This window comes from Mytilus trossulus, chromosome 4, assembly GCF_036588685.1.
Source record: "Mytilus trossulus isolate FHL-02 chromosome 4, PNRI_Mtr1.1.1.hap1, whole genome shotgun sequence".
NCBI lineage: Eukaryota > Metazoa > Mollusca > Bivalvia > Mytilida > Mytilidae > Mytilus > Mytilus trossulus.
In genome coordinates this window covers 89,963,111-89,982,654 of record NC_086376.1, presented here as the reverse complement: position 1 = coordinate 89,982,654, position 19,544 = coordinate 89,963,111, and the positions used below count along the sequence as shown (strand labels likewise).

Sequence of the window (19,544 nt, the reverse complement as noted above, 5' to 3'; positions counted from 1 at the left end):
AAGTCATTAAAAAACATATTAAACCAGGTGGACATGCATACACTGAACGAATCTATGACACAGTGTAAATACACTGTCAAATTATCAAAAAAAATAAGGGGTGAATAAATAAAGGCAACCGTGAGTATTCTCAGATCCGGACATCCTGGCATTTACGTTTGTCAATGTCAGGAGGTGATGAAATCCGGAATCCTCTAGATTGTGAGATGTGAGATGTTAAATAATTTCAGAAAATTAACCATAACCTTGAACAAATAACCTTAACGGGTGAACCACAGGCACTTGTTTCTGTCAATTATGGTATTTACTATCCATACCCGTACTAAAAATCTTTTCCCTGGAAGTATTTTTTATTAATGGTGCTCCTTTCCTACAGTTACATATACAAGTTAAACAAATATGTAAAAACACGTTGCCTTCCCTTTCCCTATGCATCCCCTACATTTGTTTTTAGAGTTGAAAAAATTGTTTATCAGTGACAGTGGCCTGTTACGCATGGACAGAACATTGCAGTTATTATATACATCATGATACAATAGAAACACGAGAATAAAGAAAACAATCGGTAGTTTTATATTAAATTTTAACTGTAAATTTAAACGAACAGGCACTTGATCAGGTCAGGAATAATCACAAACTGATGGATAATACCAATTGACATATAATGGTATAAACCAATTGATGTTATCAATAATTGTATTTGCAGTTTCTTCTATTGTTATCTTGTCAATTCTTGATTGGCAAATTTACCTATAATCACCTGTCAATGGATATCAATAGAGGTCGGTCATTTACAAAGGTATCAGCCGTATCATATACGTTGACATATCCGCATCTGCAGATATATAAAAAAATATTATGTGATCCTGAGCTTATAAATAAGACCATACTTCATTTAAAAAAACAAAACTAATTGGAGTCTTTTCGAAACAATCAAACATACGTACACTTTCAATCTTTGTGATAGGGGTGTTTCGTAAAAAAAAATAAAGGGTTCTATCAACTACTTTTACATGCCCTTAAAAAGGAGCCAATGTAGAGCAGGTACACAAATATCGTACACAATCCTTTAATACTCTAGTTAAAAAATATTTCAAGATCTTCATAGTATATGAAGAAACACCCAAAAAAATCAAATGTACTACTATATACATGTAAGGAACTTTGAATATTGTTCATTTGAGATTTTATCATTAAAGGTAAAAGAAAGTACTGAGTATCACTCTATTTGTCAATTAACAATTTGGTTCTACGTGAGCACAAATTCATACACAAAAAAAACAAACGATTTTACCGTATTCACTCCTATCATGCCTGTAAACTGTTCCAACTATCCGGAATATCTTTAAAAGTAGGGTTACATATTCCACAAAAACTCGATATTTCCTTATTGTTTTGTAAATTTCTGCATTAGAAATTAATCAGTCATCCATTTGCATATTATTGAAAATACATAAAATTAAAGCTCGGGATCATATACTGTGTTTTGGTATATCTGCAGATGTGGATATGTCAACGTATATCATACGGTTGATACGTCTTTAAATGACCGACCTCTAATACTGTCTGCAGTCATGTGATCATGAGTACAACTCCACAGGTGAATGGAACTCTTTGTTTTAAATACTTGACTTTTATCATCAAAAGTCAATCATGGTCAATAGTACAAATGTTTCAACAAAATAATTGTTGTACACATGCATTCTCAAGAGATGCAGCAGGCTTTGGCAAAACTGAAACTTTCACACTCTAACACTAGCATTTAATTACAAAAAACTTGCATTATACATCAATTGGTGGATTACACGTCAATTGAGATATAATCCACCAATTGGTGGTTATTACTGACCTGTTCATTGCTGTTGTTTCTGTCAAATTATGTTGGGTTTACTATCTACACCCGTATGAAAACCATTTGATAATTTGAAGACCTTCCAATGAATACTAGAAAGAACCATGACTAATACACCAATACAAGTGCAGTGGTGCACTTTACATGAAGCATGTCTTTATCTCCTAGTTTATCAAAAAAATCTGCTGTTCAATTCTTCTGTCTTGTGATGATTATCTATAATTTGCTGATTTGTGACCCATTACCAAGCGAGTAAATGATCATCACAAAAAATATTTCAAACAAACCTTAATCTTTGTGTTTGTTTTTTCTTTGAAAGTTCTATAGACAGGTTTCTTCTTTCCATGAAACAAGTTCATGATTTCTTTTGACAATGTTTTAAATCATATTTCAGTGATCCCCAGAGGACTTGCCTTGGTAAAAACAGAAGGAAAGCTTCATCATGTACATCATTAATAAGTCTTGCTGAACACCCCATTCTTAGTGCAAAGAAAATCACAACCAGTTCCTGCACTTTTTGTTTTGAACGCAAGACATATGAATTGCTTTTTTGGCAACAGCATCAAGAACTGTTAGATGATTAAGTTAGTTTGATTGATACTACATGTGATAAATCATTGATATTACTATCAGTTCATATAATTTTGAGGACTCTTTTGAGGCCTTGCTCTCTAGGTCATAGTTCAGCATGCTGCAACTTTGAATTTATGAGCAATTTTCAATGGTTATTCGGTATAAGAAGTTGTGATATATGAGTGCCAATGAGACAACTTACTCTCCAAGTCACAATTTGTAAAAGTATCAAACCTTTAAAGGCCAAAGTCACACCAAACAGAAATCTATAAAGGGCCCCAAATGTTGCTTGTGTAAAACCATTATGCCTCTGCTGGAGGACTATTAGTTCCCAAGGGTATCACCAGCTCAGTAGCCAGTAATTTGGTACTGCATGAAAATACGTTTTTTTTGTGTTCTTAAAATTTGCTGTTACAAAATGATACAAATTATTAAAAATTATATCTTTTATATAAGCATGTAAGCTTTGACTCACAAATATTCTGGCCACGAGCATCTCTGAAGAGACATGTATTGTTGAAATGCGCATCTGGTGCAAGAAAATTGGTACCATTAATTTTATTACTACCACTGGGTCGATGCCTCCGCCGGTGGACTATTAGTCCCAGAGGGTATCACCAGCTCAGTATAGCCAGTACTGGCATGAAAATACAGATTTTTTGTGTTATTAAACATGTTAAAATTTGCTGTTACAAAATGATTGAGATTATTAAAAATTAAATTTTTAACATGTACCGGTATAGAATACAGTTAAAAACATTAAAACACAGTTGCAACATTCAACCATTCTACTGCTATGAAATATTTTTTTTCACAGATCTGAGTGCTTAAATATGCAAAGTTCAAAGACTTTTTGAAAATACTTCTAATGTATTTACATGTTCTACTGTTTTTACTTTTCAGAATATAATGAAATTTGGAGACTATCGTATATGTTATAACTGTTTTAAAGCTTTACAGTTATCTGTATACAGAAAGCAGCATATGCGGATGAAATGGACATCTACACTTGTCCGTCAGTCATTTATAGATTTCTTTTGTCAGAATCATGACCACAAATTTATCAAGAGTTCATCAATTATCCCAACTAAAAATCAGGGAACTTATTTCACAAATGCTGGAATGAACCAAGTAAGTACTGGTGTCTTTATCCAGTGAGTGTTGACAAAACTTACATCTATATTTAAAACTTGCATCTATATTTAAAACTTGCATCTATATTTAAAACTTGCATCTATATTTATTTTGTGATTAACTTTTAAAGAATAGCAAGGATTACTATCTTAGTAACATGAGTAAGCCTTGAGATGTCCTTAGAATTGAAAACTGAAACAATTTCAAACATGACCATGTCTATTAGATTTATTTTGCAAGAGTGTATACACAATCAAATGTGACAACCTACATGTATATATATACATGTATATAAGCTCATTATAAATAGACTATATTAGTATATAATATTTAAATCCTAAGGTTCTGTAATCTTACCAAGTTCAAAGTTTAATACGGGAAAAGGTTTGTTTGCTATTGTTTTGGAATTTTTCAATGTTGAAATAAATGGCTGGAAAGGCTGATAGAAGACTTCAATGTATAAATGTGATGATTTGAAAAATGAAAAAAAATAAAAACACAATAATTGTTTCTGGAAAGTCAATCATTAATTTACATTTGCAACAATTTAATGAAAAATAGTAAATTATATAATTTACAGGTTTTGCAAATGAAGTATTGGTCCCCTAAAAATACAAATTTAGCAGACTTTATAATTCATAAGAACATAATGTTTATGATAAAATGCCAATTTTGTTATATGAGTTTAACAACTATACATTTAGGTCACCATACTGCCTTCAACAATGAGTAAAAATCCCTTTGCATTGTCAGCTATAAAATACCCTGAAATGACAAATGTAGAACAATTTAAACCAGAAAACAAAAGGACTGATTTACAATATCAATATACAATATATTTGAAAGAAATAGTGAACCAAAAACAAATATGATATACAGCAACAATCGACAACCACTGCATTACTTATTACTAATACTATACACATGATACAGGCTCTTACAAAAACATGTAAATTAGGACAGGCACACACCGAATGTGGCAGAGTTTTTGAACTAGTTTGAAAGGGCATCAATCCTCCACTCACCTTGGACAGTAGTGTAACAGTTCAACAGTAATAGAACAAACTGAAAAGATCAGTTTTACCTGTATATAAAACTTCAATGATATGATGTACATGATTTGAAAATGAACTTTTGAAATTTTTCTTTTTCTAGTTTAAGCCGATATTTTTAGACACCATTGATAAGAGCCATCCTATGTCAGAGTTGAGAAGAGCTGTCAACAGCCAGAAGTGTGTACGGGTGGGAGGTAAACACAATGACCTGGAGGATGTTGGGAAAGATCTCTTCCATCATACATTCTTTGAGATGTTAGGAAATTGGTCTTTTGGAGATTATTTCAAGGTTAGAAACTTATTAAAACTCTTTAAGAACAGATTTTCACAGGATGCTATAGCAGTGTTGCTTTTATACAAAATGCAAAATTATTGGTTTTGATTTGAGTTCATTATTTTGTAGAGACAACATAAGGTTGAACATGGAATTTTGTTTTAAAGTAAACAAAATGGAAATATTATACTGACAAAAAGAGTTTCTAGATTATTAACATACTTTTTTCCCATAAACATAAAACTTAGAAATAGTTTTACTTTTGCAGAAGGAAGCCTGCAGTATGGCGTTGGAACTTTTGACAACAGTGTACAAAATACCAATCAACAGACTGTACTTTACATACTTTGGAGGAGAGGAAGGTCAAGGACTGGGGGCTGACATTGAAACTAGAGATATATGGCTAAGTTTAGGGTAAATTAAGTTTGTACATGTATATATATAATATATTGTTTAATGTATTAGTTATGATCTCTGCTATTCATGCTATTGTCAACTGATAAAACACTTGTATATCAATACAACATCAAATTCAGTAAAATATCAGCTAGAAACTATTAAACCCAAAATAAAATTTCCATAAAATTAGTTTGTTAACATTAGTTTGATAAATTGTAGTGTTAATTCTTTGATATGTTTTTAGTGTTCCAGCCGACAGAGTTTTACCATTTGGAATGAAAGATAATTTCTGGGATATGGGAGACTCTGGACCTTGTGGACCTTGTACAGAGATTCATTATGATTATATAGGAGGTCCAGACTCAGTCAGACTGGTCAATACAGGGGTACCTCAGGTTCTAGAAATATGGAATCTAGTATTTATGCAATACAACAGGTAGGTACATGTTTATTTTGTATTTAGAATTAAGTTTACACACACATGTTTTACAATTTGAACACAAATGAAGCTAAGAGCCGTTTCCACCTTTTGATTAATGGATATATTTATTAGGTTAAATATATTACACAAATTTCATCAAAATAATAGGAAATTACTTTATCTTAGAGAAAGCAGTAACAAATAGACAACAACCAGAACCATAAGGTAGAAAACTTCCGATGGCAGGAGTACTATATTTCTGCTCTTATCGTGGCAGTTATTAAATGTTTTTATTGCAACTTTTTGACAGTTTAACATTATGTTGTAGAAGAACAGATGGAACGTTAGAGCCATTGAACAGGGTACATGTAGATACGGGGATGGGATTGGAGAGGATGTTAGCTGTCATGAACAACACATCTTCAACTTATAATACAGATCTATTTATTCCTATGTTTGATGCTATTCAAAAGGTTTGTTTGTTTCAGTTTTCCAAATACTTTGATATTGGGAATTATCGTAGACACACTATGACTTACAAATTCACAACATATCAATAACTCCATTATATAAGCCATTTTCATTTTTGATAAAAATATAGTTCCAAATGCAGTAATACAAAATGAAAAGATATGGGAAAAGTATGTATTTGTTAATAGATATTTACATTTATTACATTGGTTGCAATAAATAACATTGATTTTCCAGTGAAATAGAAACCGATAATTTCACATGTAAAATTAATGTGGTTATTTCACTCCTCTGACAACATACAACAATAGACGTTGTCAAAACGTCGATAAAGTCAGATCAAAACAAATTGTGAATGCGTAGAATAAGATAGAGTTCCTTACATTTTCTACTTTAATTTCATAAAAAAAAGCCATTTGCCAATGTAATAAAAAGAATAACTGATCAAAGAATTTAATTATCGAAAAATATTCAATTAGTGACCGAACAACACTGGTAATTTACTCATGTGCTGCGCGCATTCATGAATTAATGTGTTGTTTGGTCACTCGTTGAATATTTTTCTCTATTTGAATTCTTCAATTAGTTATTCTATAATGATTGACTTTGATTACCGGTTTCTAATCTTATATTTTAGAGTTGTAATATTAGAGGTTATGGTGGGAAAACAGATGATCCTATAGATACAGCCTACAGAATTGTTGCTGATCACACCAGAATGGCTTCAGTCTGTATTGCTGATGGTTTGCTGCCAGGAACTAGAGATCAGGGGTAGAGTCATATTAACTAGCAGCATTAGATTAAGATTTATATCTGTATTTCAATTAGATCAGCTGCAAATAAGTTATGCAAAACTATATCCAACAAAATCAATCAGTCAATATTTTTGATGACATGATTTAATTCCTTATGATAAAATTGAGAATGGAAATGGGGAATGTGTCAAAGAGACTAGAACCCGAAATATAGAATTATTAGATGTGGTACATGTATGATTGCCAGTGAGACAACTCTACACAAGGGACCAAAGGCAGAATCATACTGCAAGCAGGCTAGAAAAGGCCTGGACATGACAGTATGTAACTCTTGGCCACATGTAATGCTTTACAATGAGTGAATCAAAGAGAGATAACCCCTCTCACCATTTGTTAACCAATTATTCATTTGTTTGTTAAAAGAATAATGTAAACTTTCTTAAAACTTTTATTAGTTACAAATGGCAAAATGTTTTCCTCAAAGGTTCAAGAATATTTACACCTGAATCCTTAAGTTAATATATGAAAATATTTCTTGTAAATTTATGATCATTTATGTTTTCGATACAAAATGTGTTCCCTAAATTATCAGATATCTGCACATTGTTAACTTTTTAACTTCATTTCCTATAATTTTCATTAACAAGCAGTTAAAAATATATTATAGACACAAGCTGAGGTCAGTTTTGTTCAGATGCTTTCACCAATCAAAACGAATGTTACAAATGCCTCATGGATTAGTGCCTTCACTTGTGGATGTTGTCGTCCAAAGTCTGGTATGATTATTAGTATACTCCTTTCGCAACTGAAATATGTTGAATATATTCGTCAAACTTTACATGTTTGAAAAAATGAAAAAGTATTAAATTTTTAAAAGGTAAATTAAAAAAGCGAAGAAAAAAAACATGTACAAAGGAAATAAAAAATTTAGTAAACTATGAGATATGAAGTACCTGATTTCATCTTTAAATATTTAACAATTGCTCTCTAGCAATGACATTCAATTGAATAGATTTTGTTGACTATGTAAGACAAAATGTACACCTCTCTTAGACATTCAAATTAGTTTCAGTGTGGAGCCCTGAAATAATTACAATATATTTATATTTATAAGGGAGAAGCCTTTCCTGAATTGCAAGAACACAGATTAAAAGTAAGTTAGTACATGTTTTGGCTGTAAAAGTTTGCATATATTTAGAATATGTTTTATCATTACTAATTTGTCCTTCAACTTTGCTTTGTACCAAAACCATATTTATTAATCTTGTATTATTATCCATAATAGACATATATTTCAATGATAAAAACAAGCATTAACTTTAAGAGTGTTATTATTACATATTTTTACGTAACTACATGGTTCCAGCATAATAAAGTAAAAATATTTTAAAAATATCTAATGTTGCAGTTTATACACAACAGTTATAGAGTATAAAATTGAGAATGGAAATGGGGAATGTGTAAAAGAGACAACAACTCGACCATAGAACAGACAACGTACAGCAGACGGTCACCAATAGGTCTTCGAGAAATTTACGCAACCGGAGGAGTTCTTCAGCTGGCCCCTAAACAAATATATATATTAGTTCAGTGATAATGGATGTCATACTAAACTCCAAATTATACACAAGAAATTTAAATTAAAAATAATACAAGACTAAGTATTGGGAAATGTGAAACTAATTTGTGGTTACTACAAAATCATTGGATAATATTACCACCAATTCTTTTGTTTTGTTCTGTATTTATAAAGCTTATAAAATACAAAAACATTTGATAAAGCAGGTATAATGCTTAAAACTGAATCTGTTTCCTATGTTTGCTAAACATATTCAACGTTACCAATTCAAAGTATCGACATATTTAAAAAAATAAAATTATTTGTTCTATTATAAAAAGTCACATGACATACATAATTATATCTTTTATTACATACTCATTGATATACAATTATGAACTTGTTACTGTGAAAACATTGTATAGGAGTTCTTTGAAATGTATAATAATTAAATTACATATTGTTTCAGATTAAAGATGTAATATCTGAGAGTGAGGACCATTATGAAAAAGTATTCACAATTGGAGTAAAAGCTTTTGACAAGTGCTTTTCTTCTAACAAGGATACCATCTCAAGACATTTAACAGGTCAGCATAGTTCCTCAATATACATATATTTAAAGGTTGGTAGTTATAAAACTACTTAAGTTTTTGTAAAGATTTGGGATGAATGATTGACATTTTGTTGCTGTGAGAAGGATGTTTGCTCCTCTTGTATACATATTTTGCCAGGTATTTGGAGCAGGGACTAATCTTAACTCTTTTTCTCTATAGGCCTTATATATTTGAATTATTGCCAACAGAAATATATATACAGAATAACCTTACATTGTCTCGAAATATCAATGTTATTTGTACAAGGCTTAGAACAGGTAGATAGCGAGTCTGTGCCTTGCATTTCTGCCTGTTTCGAGCCGAGAACAAATAACAGATTGATATTTCGAGACAATGCAAGGTTATTCATTATATACTGCAACTCTTATAACTGTTCAAAATGAAGTATTTAGGGTAAAAACTGTCATTCTTTAACTGTGAGCGGACAACGTAAAATTGCAGCGAACCTGTATGTTTTATTGACGTCATAAACAAGATGATATATGGTCAGTGACTGTATATCACATATAAATATACAGTCAATGCAATTTGAGTGCTCAAATAGCACAGCTGCAGTATATATTATAATATTTAACAGTAGAAGATTGGTTACCATACTAGATATTATGATATTTATTTATGAGTTTTGCGTTTCATTTTTATACGACCGCAAATTTTGAAAAAATTTTCGTCGTATATTGCTATCACGTTGGCGTCGTCGTCTGCGTCGTCGTCGTCGTCGTCCTAATACTTTTAGTTTTTGCACTCTAACTTTAGTAAAAGTGAATATAAATCTATGAAATTTTAACACAAGGTTTATGACCATAAAAGGAAGGTTGGTATTGATTTTAGGAGTTTTGGTCCCAACATTTTAGGAATTAGGGGCCAAAAAGGGCCCAAATAAGCATTTTCTTGGTTTTCGCACTCTAACTTTAGTTTAAGTTAATAGAAATCTATGAAATTTTGACACAAGGTTCATGACCACAAAAGAAAGGTTGGGATTGATTTTGGGTGTTTTGGTTTCAACAGTTTAGGAATTAGGGGCCAAAAAAGGGCCCAAATAAGCATTATTCTTGGTTTTTGCACAATAACTTTAGTTTAAGTAAATAGAAATCAATGAAATTTAAACACAATGTTTATGACCACAAAAGGAAGATTTGTATTGATTTTGGGAGTTTAGGTCCCAACAGTTTAGGAATTAGGGGCCCAAAAGGGACCCAAATAAGCATTTTTCTTGGCTTTCACACCATAACGTTAGTATAAGTAAATAGAAATCTATGAAATTTAAACACAAGGTTTATGACCATAAAAGGAAGGTTGGTATTCATTTTGGGAGTTTCGGTCCCAACAGTTTAGGAAAAAGGGGCCCATAGGGTCCAAAATTAAACTTTGTTTGATTTCATCAAAATTGAATAATTGGGGTTCTTTGATATGCCGAATCTAACTGTGTATGTAGATTCTTAACTTTTGGTCATGTTTTCAAATTGGTCTACATTAAGGTCCAAAGGGTCCAAAATTAAACTTAGTTTGATTTTGACAAAAAATGAATCGGTTGGGTTCTTTGATATGTTGAATCTAAAAATGTACTTAGATTCTTGATTATTGGCCCAGTTTTCAAGTTGGTCCAAATCTGGGTCCAAAATTTAACTTTATTTGATTTCATAAAAAATTGAATAAATGGGGTTCTTTGATATGCCAAATCTAACTGTGTATGTAGATTCTTCATTTTTGGTCCCATTTTTAAATTGGCCTACATTAAGGTCCAAAGGGTCCAAAATTAAACTAAGTTTGATTTTAACAAAAAATAAATTCTTGGGTCTCTTTGATATGCTGAATTTAAACATGTACTTAGATTTTTGATTATGGGCCCAGTTTTTAAGTTGGTCCAAATCAGGATCTAAAATTATTATATTAAGTATTGTGCAATAGCAAGACTTTTTCAATTGCACAGTATTGTGCAATGGCAAGAAATATCTAATTTCACAATATTGTGAAATAGCAAATTTTTGTTTAATTAGAGTTATCTTTCTTTGTCCAGAATAGTAAGCAAGAAATATCTTATTGCAAGAATTTTTTTTTAATTGGAGTTATCTCTCTTTGTCCTGAATCAATTTAAATCTTTGTTATATACAATATACTATGTATATTCACTTTTTACTACCAACTGATCAATTTGAATAATCTTTACCATTCAGTGATAACAAGCAGTTTTTTTTACATCTTAATATTTTATGATGTATTTAAATGAGTAGTTATTGTTGCAAACTCCATTAGAATATTTTAATTGAGATTAGTTTTGGAATAAGGGAAAGGGGGATGTGATTTAAAAATTGGGTTCAATTTTTCTCATTTGAAATTTCATAAATAAAAAGAAAATTTCTTCAAACATTTTTTTGAGAGGATTAATATTCAACAGCATTGTGAATTGCTCTAAGAGAAAACAAAAATTTTAAGTTCATTAGAACACATTCATTCTGTGTCAGAAACCTATGCTGTGTCAACCATTAAATCACAATCCAAATTTAGAGCTGAATCCAGCTTGAATGTTGTGTCCATACTTGCCCCAACCGTTCAGGGTTCAACCTCTGCTGTCGTATAAAGCTACGCCCTGCGGAGCATCTGGTTTTCATTGAAGAACATTTAGTTGTGTTTGCAAGGATTCGTAATAACTCCTTTAACAAATGGGATGTATCTTTGATTCAAAAGCGTAACAAAAACACTAAAAAATAATGAATTAATCCAGAAGCTTTAAAAAAGAGAAAATAAAATAAAATCCGCAGTTCTATTTTCCCTTTTGATAAGACAATTGGATTTCCCTTAGGAAACAGTTTTTAAACGCTGTTTTTTGTTTATTGCATGGGGGAAAGGATAGACACAGGATTCAATGCAAAATATTATTTGTAGCCAGCTGGGCGATCAGGATGATAAATATATTTGTCTAGCCAAAAATCTAGTCGCATTGGGCGACTGGGTTACCGTTGAGTTTAGTCCCTCTGGTATCTCTAGTTTTATCCATATAGTGCTATTAAAACAATTTGTCCATTCACCCCTTCTTTTCTTTCCAAAATTAGATAACATATAGTTAAAAATGTTATTTAAAAAAAATGTTATGTAATCATTGTTATTTTTTTCATCTTTTTTGAAAGAAAAAAGGTGCCAAGGATAAATGTATGAAAAATGTAGAGAAAATTATTTCCTGCCAAATTTTCAATTGCTTATATCTCAAAAACAAGCACACAGACCCTTCAATTTTTCCTGATCTTTTTAGTTTTTGATTGACTGATACAACTATTCAAGAAAAACAAGTTTTAATTGGTCTTATGGGGGCCTTTTACAGCTGACTATATGCAGTATGGGCTTTGCTCATTGTTGAAGGCCGTACGGTGACCTATAATTGTTAATGTTTGAGTCATTTTGGTCTTTTATGGATAGTTGTCTCATTGGCAATCATACCACATCTTCTTTTTTATTTTTAAGATATAATTTTAAGGTATAAAGATAATAGATGAATGTTACATATTGCAGATACGATTTTAATGGATATAGTAGATGGTAAATACAGTGATGGGTATGGCATACCATCAGAAATGTTACCCCACCTGGGGGAAATATACAATGTATCATTAGATATAAGTTATTTATTGTAGATAAGATTTTAATGGATATAGTAGATGGTAAATACAGTGATGGGTATGGCATACCATCAGAAATGTTACCCCACCTGGGGGAAATATACAATGTATCATTAGATATAAGTTATTTATTGTAGATAAGATTTTAATGGATATAGTAGATGGTAAATACAGTGATGGGTATGGCATACCATCAGAAATGTTACCCCACCTGGGGGAAATATACAATGTATCATTAGATATACTGGGCTTACACCAGATTGTTGAGCAGAATCAGAATAAAGAACAGGTAGGAGGGACAGTCTACTTTAGAGGTGGGAGAACAGGTAGGAGGGACAGTCTACTTTAGAGGGGGGAGAACATGTAGGAGGGACAGTCTACTTTAGAGGGGGAGAACAGGTAGGAGGGACAGTCTACTTTAAAGGGGGAGATATTGATAAGTTTTATTGATTGATTGATTGTTGGTTGCTTTATGCCGTATTTGCACAAAAAGGCTATATCGCGGCGATTGTTAAGTTTAATGCTAGGCCTTCAATAGTAGAGGCAAAAGTAATTCAATAAGTGCATCTCTTCATATGATTAATATGTCCTTTATCAGTTTTAAGTTTTTGGTTTAAGGTAGATAAATGTGGTCACATCAACTTAAAATTTAGCACATATTTTCATTATGTTGTGAAATTTTGACAATAGATTACACAGTTGACTGAACATAGAAACGTTATGGTATTAGTGATTTATGCAGTCATTAGGACACTAATTTTTACAGAAAGGAGTTATGTATTCCTTTTGATTGAAGGTGAAAAGTATTTGATAATGCATGTTTAGGGGCCAGCTGAAGATTGCCTCCGGGTGTGGGAATTTCTCACTACATTGAAGACCTGTTGGTGACCTTTTGCTGTTCTCAATTTTGTGTAGTCATCTAAAATATATATATGTAAATTCTTGTATTTCCTCATTGTGGTAGCCCTTTTTTTTAAAAGTTAATATGGTAGCTGACCATAGTTTAATATTTTTTATTCTAATTGTAAGTTACTGTGGATTCACTTATTTTGGTGGGCACCAATTTTCGTGGATGAAGGAAAACTTGCATGTTGGTTGACATTTAATTTCTTTCTTTAGTCGAAGTCTTTATACAAGCCTGTACAACATTTCTCAGTTGTTGACCATTTAATCTCTTGGTACACCTTTATCAACGAAATCCACAAAAACTGGTATCCAACGAATAAGGAAAGATTATTGGGTTTTCTACACATTGATATCGTAAAATATCAGCCGCGAGCCACAATGTGAATTCTTTGGCAAGTGAGTGTAGCGAATAAGCTAAAAAGCTTCACATTGTGTCGAGCGGCTGATATTTAAAGATATATATATATACGTAGAAAACCTGATTATCTGTTTATCATTCTATTTATGGTATTTTTTCCTCTCCTTAAGACAGTTATGCGCTTGATGAAAGCAAGCTTGATAACGTCTCCTCTCGCATTGTGACGTAGCTGATAACTTCTCCTCTCACATTGTGACGTGGCTGATAATGCCTGGTCTTGTTTTGAAGTCTTGATACGAGAATTACTGAGCAACAGAGCAGGGTGATATAGGTGTAGGGAAGGACAATTATAATGAATACACAGTACTTAAACAAATTGGTTAATAAAACAATGTATTTCCCACTTTAGAAAAAAATCACATTATATGAACTCTGAATGTATCTAAAATACCCATGTACAATTTCACAAATGTATTTTTTCCTTTTAAATTTCTTGAGTGCTTCCAACAATATTTTTTCAGGTTGAAAACACAGAAAAAGTTTATCTTTCCCCAGAAACTGTAAAGGAAATAGTTGGTTTGGGAATAACACCTACAGATGACAGTTTTAAGTACACATATCAATATAACAGTAAAGATGATATGTATGGTAAGTATCACAGTAGAGATAATATGTATGGTAAGTAAACTATTATATAACTTAATTCACTGGCACTTTACAGCATGCCAGCATAGTAGGTCATTTCTGGAATCATGTCTTTCAGCGGAAAAGATCTCCAATTTACACGCCTTTTTGACATCATTTACCAGATAAAAGGGGTGCCTGTATCCCTGCTCTAAAAAAAGTTTCTAGCACAATCATAATCGCGATTCTGTAGGGTAGTAAAGAAATAATTAATGTTCCGTAAGTACATAATTGTGATTGCCGTATGATTGAAGAAGGGTGACCATTCTTTTTAATTTTATTTTCATAAATATTTTGTGCAGTATAAAATAAAACGTTTTCACCTGTTTGTGCAACATGTGTTGGAAATTTCTCTGCATACATTTTTGTCCTGTTGTGATGGAAGTCACATTTATATATAAGTCACTTGACAGATTTGTCTGAAAACTGTATCCCGGAACTGGCCTATTAAAAACAATGGATCTTTTATTCAAAATAAACTAATTTAGCACCTATTCCATTTTTCCATTACTTTGAATTATTAGTGGAGGTTTGTTTAGCATTACACTGAGTGCACTTTTGTTAACATTTGGATTAACTAGAATCTTAGAATTTTCAGAGGTTTGAATACTGAGGCTGACCTGAAAACTGTTAACAATTAAAAAGTTGCGAAGATAGTTTTGAGCTTTTTTTCAAATGACGTATCTTTTATGTCCTCTGCATCCTTTTTTTTTTTTTTTATCTTACTTGAATTTGCTTTGTAGGATCTGAAACAATATTCTGTTGTATTCTTGTTATTAATTCTTGGAGTTTAATAAAGTTATACTGAACAACTGATTATTAAAACTCCAGTATTATTTATTTGCACAAAAATTGCAAAGATATTCTTATACCACAATCAGAAATTCGAAATGCATGGCTATCATGATATATTTTCAGACTTCCCACAGGGAATGGAGGCAGTAGTTTCAGCCATTGTTAAAGACAACCATTTGTTCGGTGAAACTGTAGGAAAAGATGAGTTTGGTATTCTGTTAGATAAAACAATATTCTATGGGGAATGTGGTGGACAAGTTGCTGATAAGGGATGTATTAAGACAAATGTAAGTTTGGGAATTTTGTTAAAATCTTCCAAAAAATCTCTTTCTGCATACAAACATTTTAATGGACTTACTGAAAATCTCTTTGAAAAATTTGACTGGAGATGTGAGAGATCAGTTCATAAACAAACAGAATTTAAACCTATTAATATACATGTATCATTTATATCCATGAAAAGTCCTATAGCTTTTGAAATTATTAAACAAGAGAAAGAAATGATTACTAGTCATTGATAATCATGATGATGTCAATAGTTTAACAATAACATGCTCAGCAGGGCTGGGTTCAATATTGTAGCAGCTAGGTAGTGCTATGTAGAGTTTTACTATTAAATGTGTAGCTAGAGACTAGTTGTTACATAAATATTGATAGCAGCTACCTAGCCTCTACATTGCTGCACATTGAACTCACATTGAACTCAACTCTGGAAATATATATTAAGATTTACTTTTTCAGAATGGATTTTTCTATGTAAGAGATGTACAAATATTTAATAAGTATGTTCTACATATTGGTAACATGGAATCAGGAAGTATCAGTGTAGGAGATTCTGTTTTCCTTCATATTTATGAGGTAATTATTAGCTTTATTAGGAAAACATTTTTAATGCACACGTATAGAGCAGCAAACTGAGGAAGTATAAAAAAGAAGATGTGGTATGATTGCCAATGAGAAAACTATCCACAAAAGACCAAAATGACACAAACATTAACAACTATTGGTCACTGTATGGCCGTCAACATTGAGCAAAGCCCATACCGCATAGTCAGCTATAAAAGGCCCCGATAAGACAATGTAAAACAATTCAAACAAGACTTGTTTTTAACAATGGAAGTACTCCTACATCACAAAACATCCCTTGCTTATACAATAATAGAAGATGCCAACAAAATAGCCTTACAATTTGCCAATAGAAGATGCCAAGAAAATAGCCTTACAATTGGCCAAGTATTTGAACAAAGAGTTTTTATAATTTTGTAGGCAGTACATTGATTGAGCATGTGACATATAAGACACTGATCAATAATGGTCTATGAATTTGGATATTTTTTTAAAAATTCAAATTTTCTGTGGAAAAAAGATTGTTTCCAAGACAAATTTAGGAAGTAAAAAACACTACATTTATAAGTCATATCAGACATTATTCTGACTTTGTACTTTCAGAGGAGTTTCTTTCTTTAGTAGTTTAGATAAGTGATAATTCAGAAATAGCATAAGATTGTTTCTGCAGTAATGATTCCAAATAAAACTAATACATATAAAAAAAGAAGATGTGGTATGATTGCCAATCAGACAACTATCCGCAAAAGACCAAAATGACACAGACATTAACAACAGGCACCGTACGGCCTTCAACAATGAGCAAAGCGCATACCGTGTAGTCAGCTATAAAAGGCCCCCCATAAGGCAATGTAAAACAATTCAAACGAGAAAACTAACTTCCTTATTTAAGTAAAAAAATAAAAGAAAAACAAGTATGTAACACATAAACAAATGACAACCACTGAATTTACAGGCTCCTGATTTGGGACAGTTTTTTTTCAGGAAAACATTGCCAATTGAATATGAACTTTGTATTCATTTCTATTTTTACATATATCAGAATCAGTGTAATTGCCTGTGTTGATTTTAATCAAAGAAAAATATATCCAAGTCATTGTTTACTAAAGTTGTCCAAATTGAAGATATTTGTTTATGAAGTGCAATGTTTGTTATAATTTGTTTAGGATCATAGATTAGGATGCATGAAGAATCATACTGCTACACACATACTGAATGGATGTCTTAGAAAGATTTATAGTAATGTCAGACAGGAAGGAGCTAGAGTCTCTCCTCATAAATTCTCTTTTGATTTCTCCACAACTGTAAGTATAAGTACACATACCAAATCTGTCATACTTATGTTGTAACACTAATTACAATGTTTGTTATTCTCTTCTATCATTTAATGTTTTTTACAGTTTGCATTGTTCTTCAATCACTACACTATTTGGAAAGTACATTTTGTGTTGTAAAAGTTTTATGTTGCATTTCTGTAAATATTGACAATATAATTTCCCATACAAACTCCTTTACCAATTTTACAATGAAATTTTGAAAAAAATCTTATCCTAGAATTGAAAGTTCATATGCACCACAATTTTTTCAAAGGTCAAAATATAGGGCTGTGCAGCACATTTTCAACTTTTATATGCCCTGAAATTCTCAGAGTTTAAACACTAATTTTCTTAACTACCCCTAACATCGAATGAAAGGTTACCACAAATTTCAATGTAACCAATATGCACATGTTTATTTACTGGTAACATTCCCAAGTTATGTCTCTATGAGATGGAACATAGAGAGAATAACTGGTAACCAGTATGTAAACAAAATTAATTTTATATGATTATTCAAAATCTCCCCAAAAGAGGCGTGTTTTGAGAAACAGCTGTATTTACAAAGTGCAACCTATAAATGTTATGTACCTAAACTATTTATTGTTAAGATTTAGTACACACATAAAGAAATCACAAGCAATCCCCATACTTCACAGTGATTCACTCAAATAAATACTTACAGCCCATTCAACTAGCTATGTGTGTATTATTTGTTGAAAAGCCACTAAAGAACAGTATGCATAAAACATTTAAGGTGGTACCCAACACTTTAAGTAAAATTAATTTGGCTTGTTTAATTTTCTTATTGTTTACTTTGACCCTTTGACAAAAATATAAAAATTTCAAAAAAATTGAACCAACTGTTATAATAGAAAAATTACACTGGATATATAGCAGTTTGACAAACACTTATTTTGATCATTGAGAAGCTTAATATTCCCTTTACAACACAACGTAATTAAAACGTTTAGCTGACTTTATAGAGTTATCTCCCTGTAGTGTTAGGTACGACCTAAGTGACCTTAAGTATGGGACAATAAGAATATACTGTAAAGGTCAGAAATAATTGGGATGTTCTTACCATTGTTTTTATATGTGATGGGATAATTAATCTAGCATGTCTGCCCTTGATTCAACAATTATTTAAGAAATAATCATGGGGGTTTGAATATATCTTTATTTTACCACGGGTTGGCCCTTTATGACAAATATTTTACCCTGAGCGATAGCCCCCATGAATTATTTCAATTCTAATAGGACAAATATGGCATTTTTTTGTCGAAGTGCTCTAGGTGGAGGCCATTATTTGCCGTTCCCATAAATTAATGCACTTTTAGATTGGCGTAAAAGATGGAGCAAACAGAATAAGTGACATGCTCAAAACATTCACAAAACTTATTTTGATAGATTTGGATGAATTTTAATGATAATTTACTTATATGTCTTCTATGTATAAAAAAATGGGCTAATATACCACATTTTAGCATCGTTTGTTTACGTTTCCTTGTTGTGATGATTTTCGGTATCAGAAGCGTGTATTTTCCCATAAAATACTTAAATCATATTGTCATCATTCTATGACATCGGGTACTTCATTCATAAAAAAACATATGACGTGGGAGTATAATTGGAACAGCCAATGCAATATATTCATGTTTTACCACGGGTGTTTACTCAAAGCGTTTGAAGGACGTCATGTTAGAATATAAAATACACACATACATTTCATATGATGAATATAACAGTAATAATTCAGATTGATATATTATTTTACAGTCTCAAATGAAGCCAGAAGATTTGACTACATTACAAAATAATGTACAACAAATCATCAGTTCTGGTGTAATAATCTGTAGAGGACTTCAACCACTAAACCAGGCATTACAGATACCTAATATAATAACAATGGCAGATGAGGT

The 19,544-nt window shown here is 31.6% G+C and overlaps 1 protein-coding gene across 1 annotated transcript in view; it reads left to right on the top strand.

The window, feature by feature from the left end:
* Positions 1–448: 448 nt before the first annotated feature.
* LOC134716258 (alanine--tRNA ligase, cytoplasmic-like) overlaps positions 449–19,544 on the top strand; it is a 26,082-nt gene continuing 6,986 nt past the window's right edge. The window contains exons 1-16 of the mRNA XM_063579139.1: positions 449–565; positions 3,329–3,556; positions 4,715–4,903; positions 5,157–5,302; positions 5,532–5,723; positions 6,037–6,181; positions 6,817–6,950; positions 7,602–7,710; positions 8,049–8,087; positions 8,962–9,079; positions 12,855–13,006; positions 14,503–14,629; positions 15,584–15,747; positions 16,202–16,318; positions 17,473–17,610; positions 19,402–19,542. Of these exons, the coding sequence (XP_063435209.1) occupies positions 3,335–3,556; positions 4,715–4,903; positions 5,157–5,302; positions 5,532–5,723; positions 6,037–6,181; positions 6,817–6,950; positions 7,602–7,710; positions 8,049–8,087; positions 8,962–9,079; positions 12,855–13,006; positions 14,503–14,629; positions 15,584–15,747; positions 16,202–16,318; positions 17,473–17,610; positions 19,402–19,542 (2,133 nt within the window). The 5' untranslated portion in view covers positions 449–565; positions 3,329–3,334. The remainder of the gene's footprint in view (positions 566–3,328; positions 3,557–4,714; positions 4,904–5,156; positions 5,303–5,531; positions 5,724–6,036; positions 6,182–6,816; positions 6,951–7,601; positions 7,711–8,048; positions 8,088–8,961; positions 9,080–12,854; positions 13,007–14,502; positions 14,630–15,583; positions 15,748–16,201; positions 16,319–17,472; positions 17,611–19,401; positions 19,543–19,544) is intronic.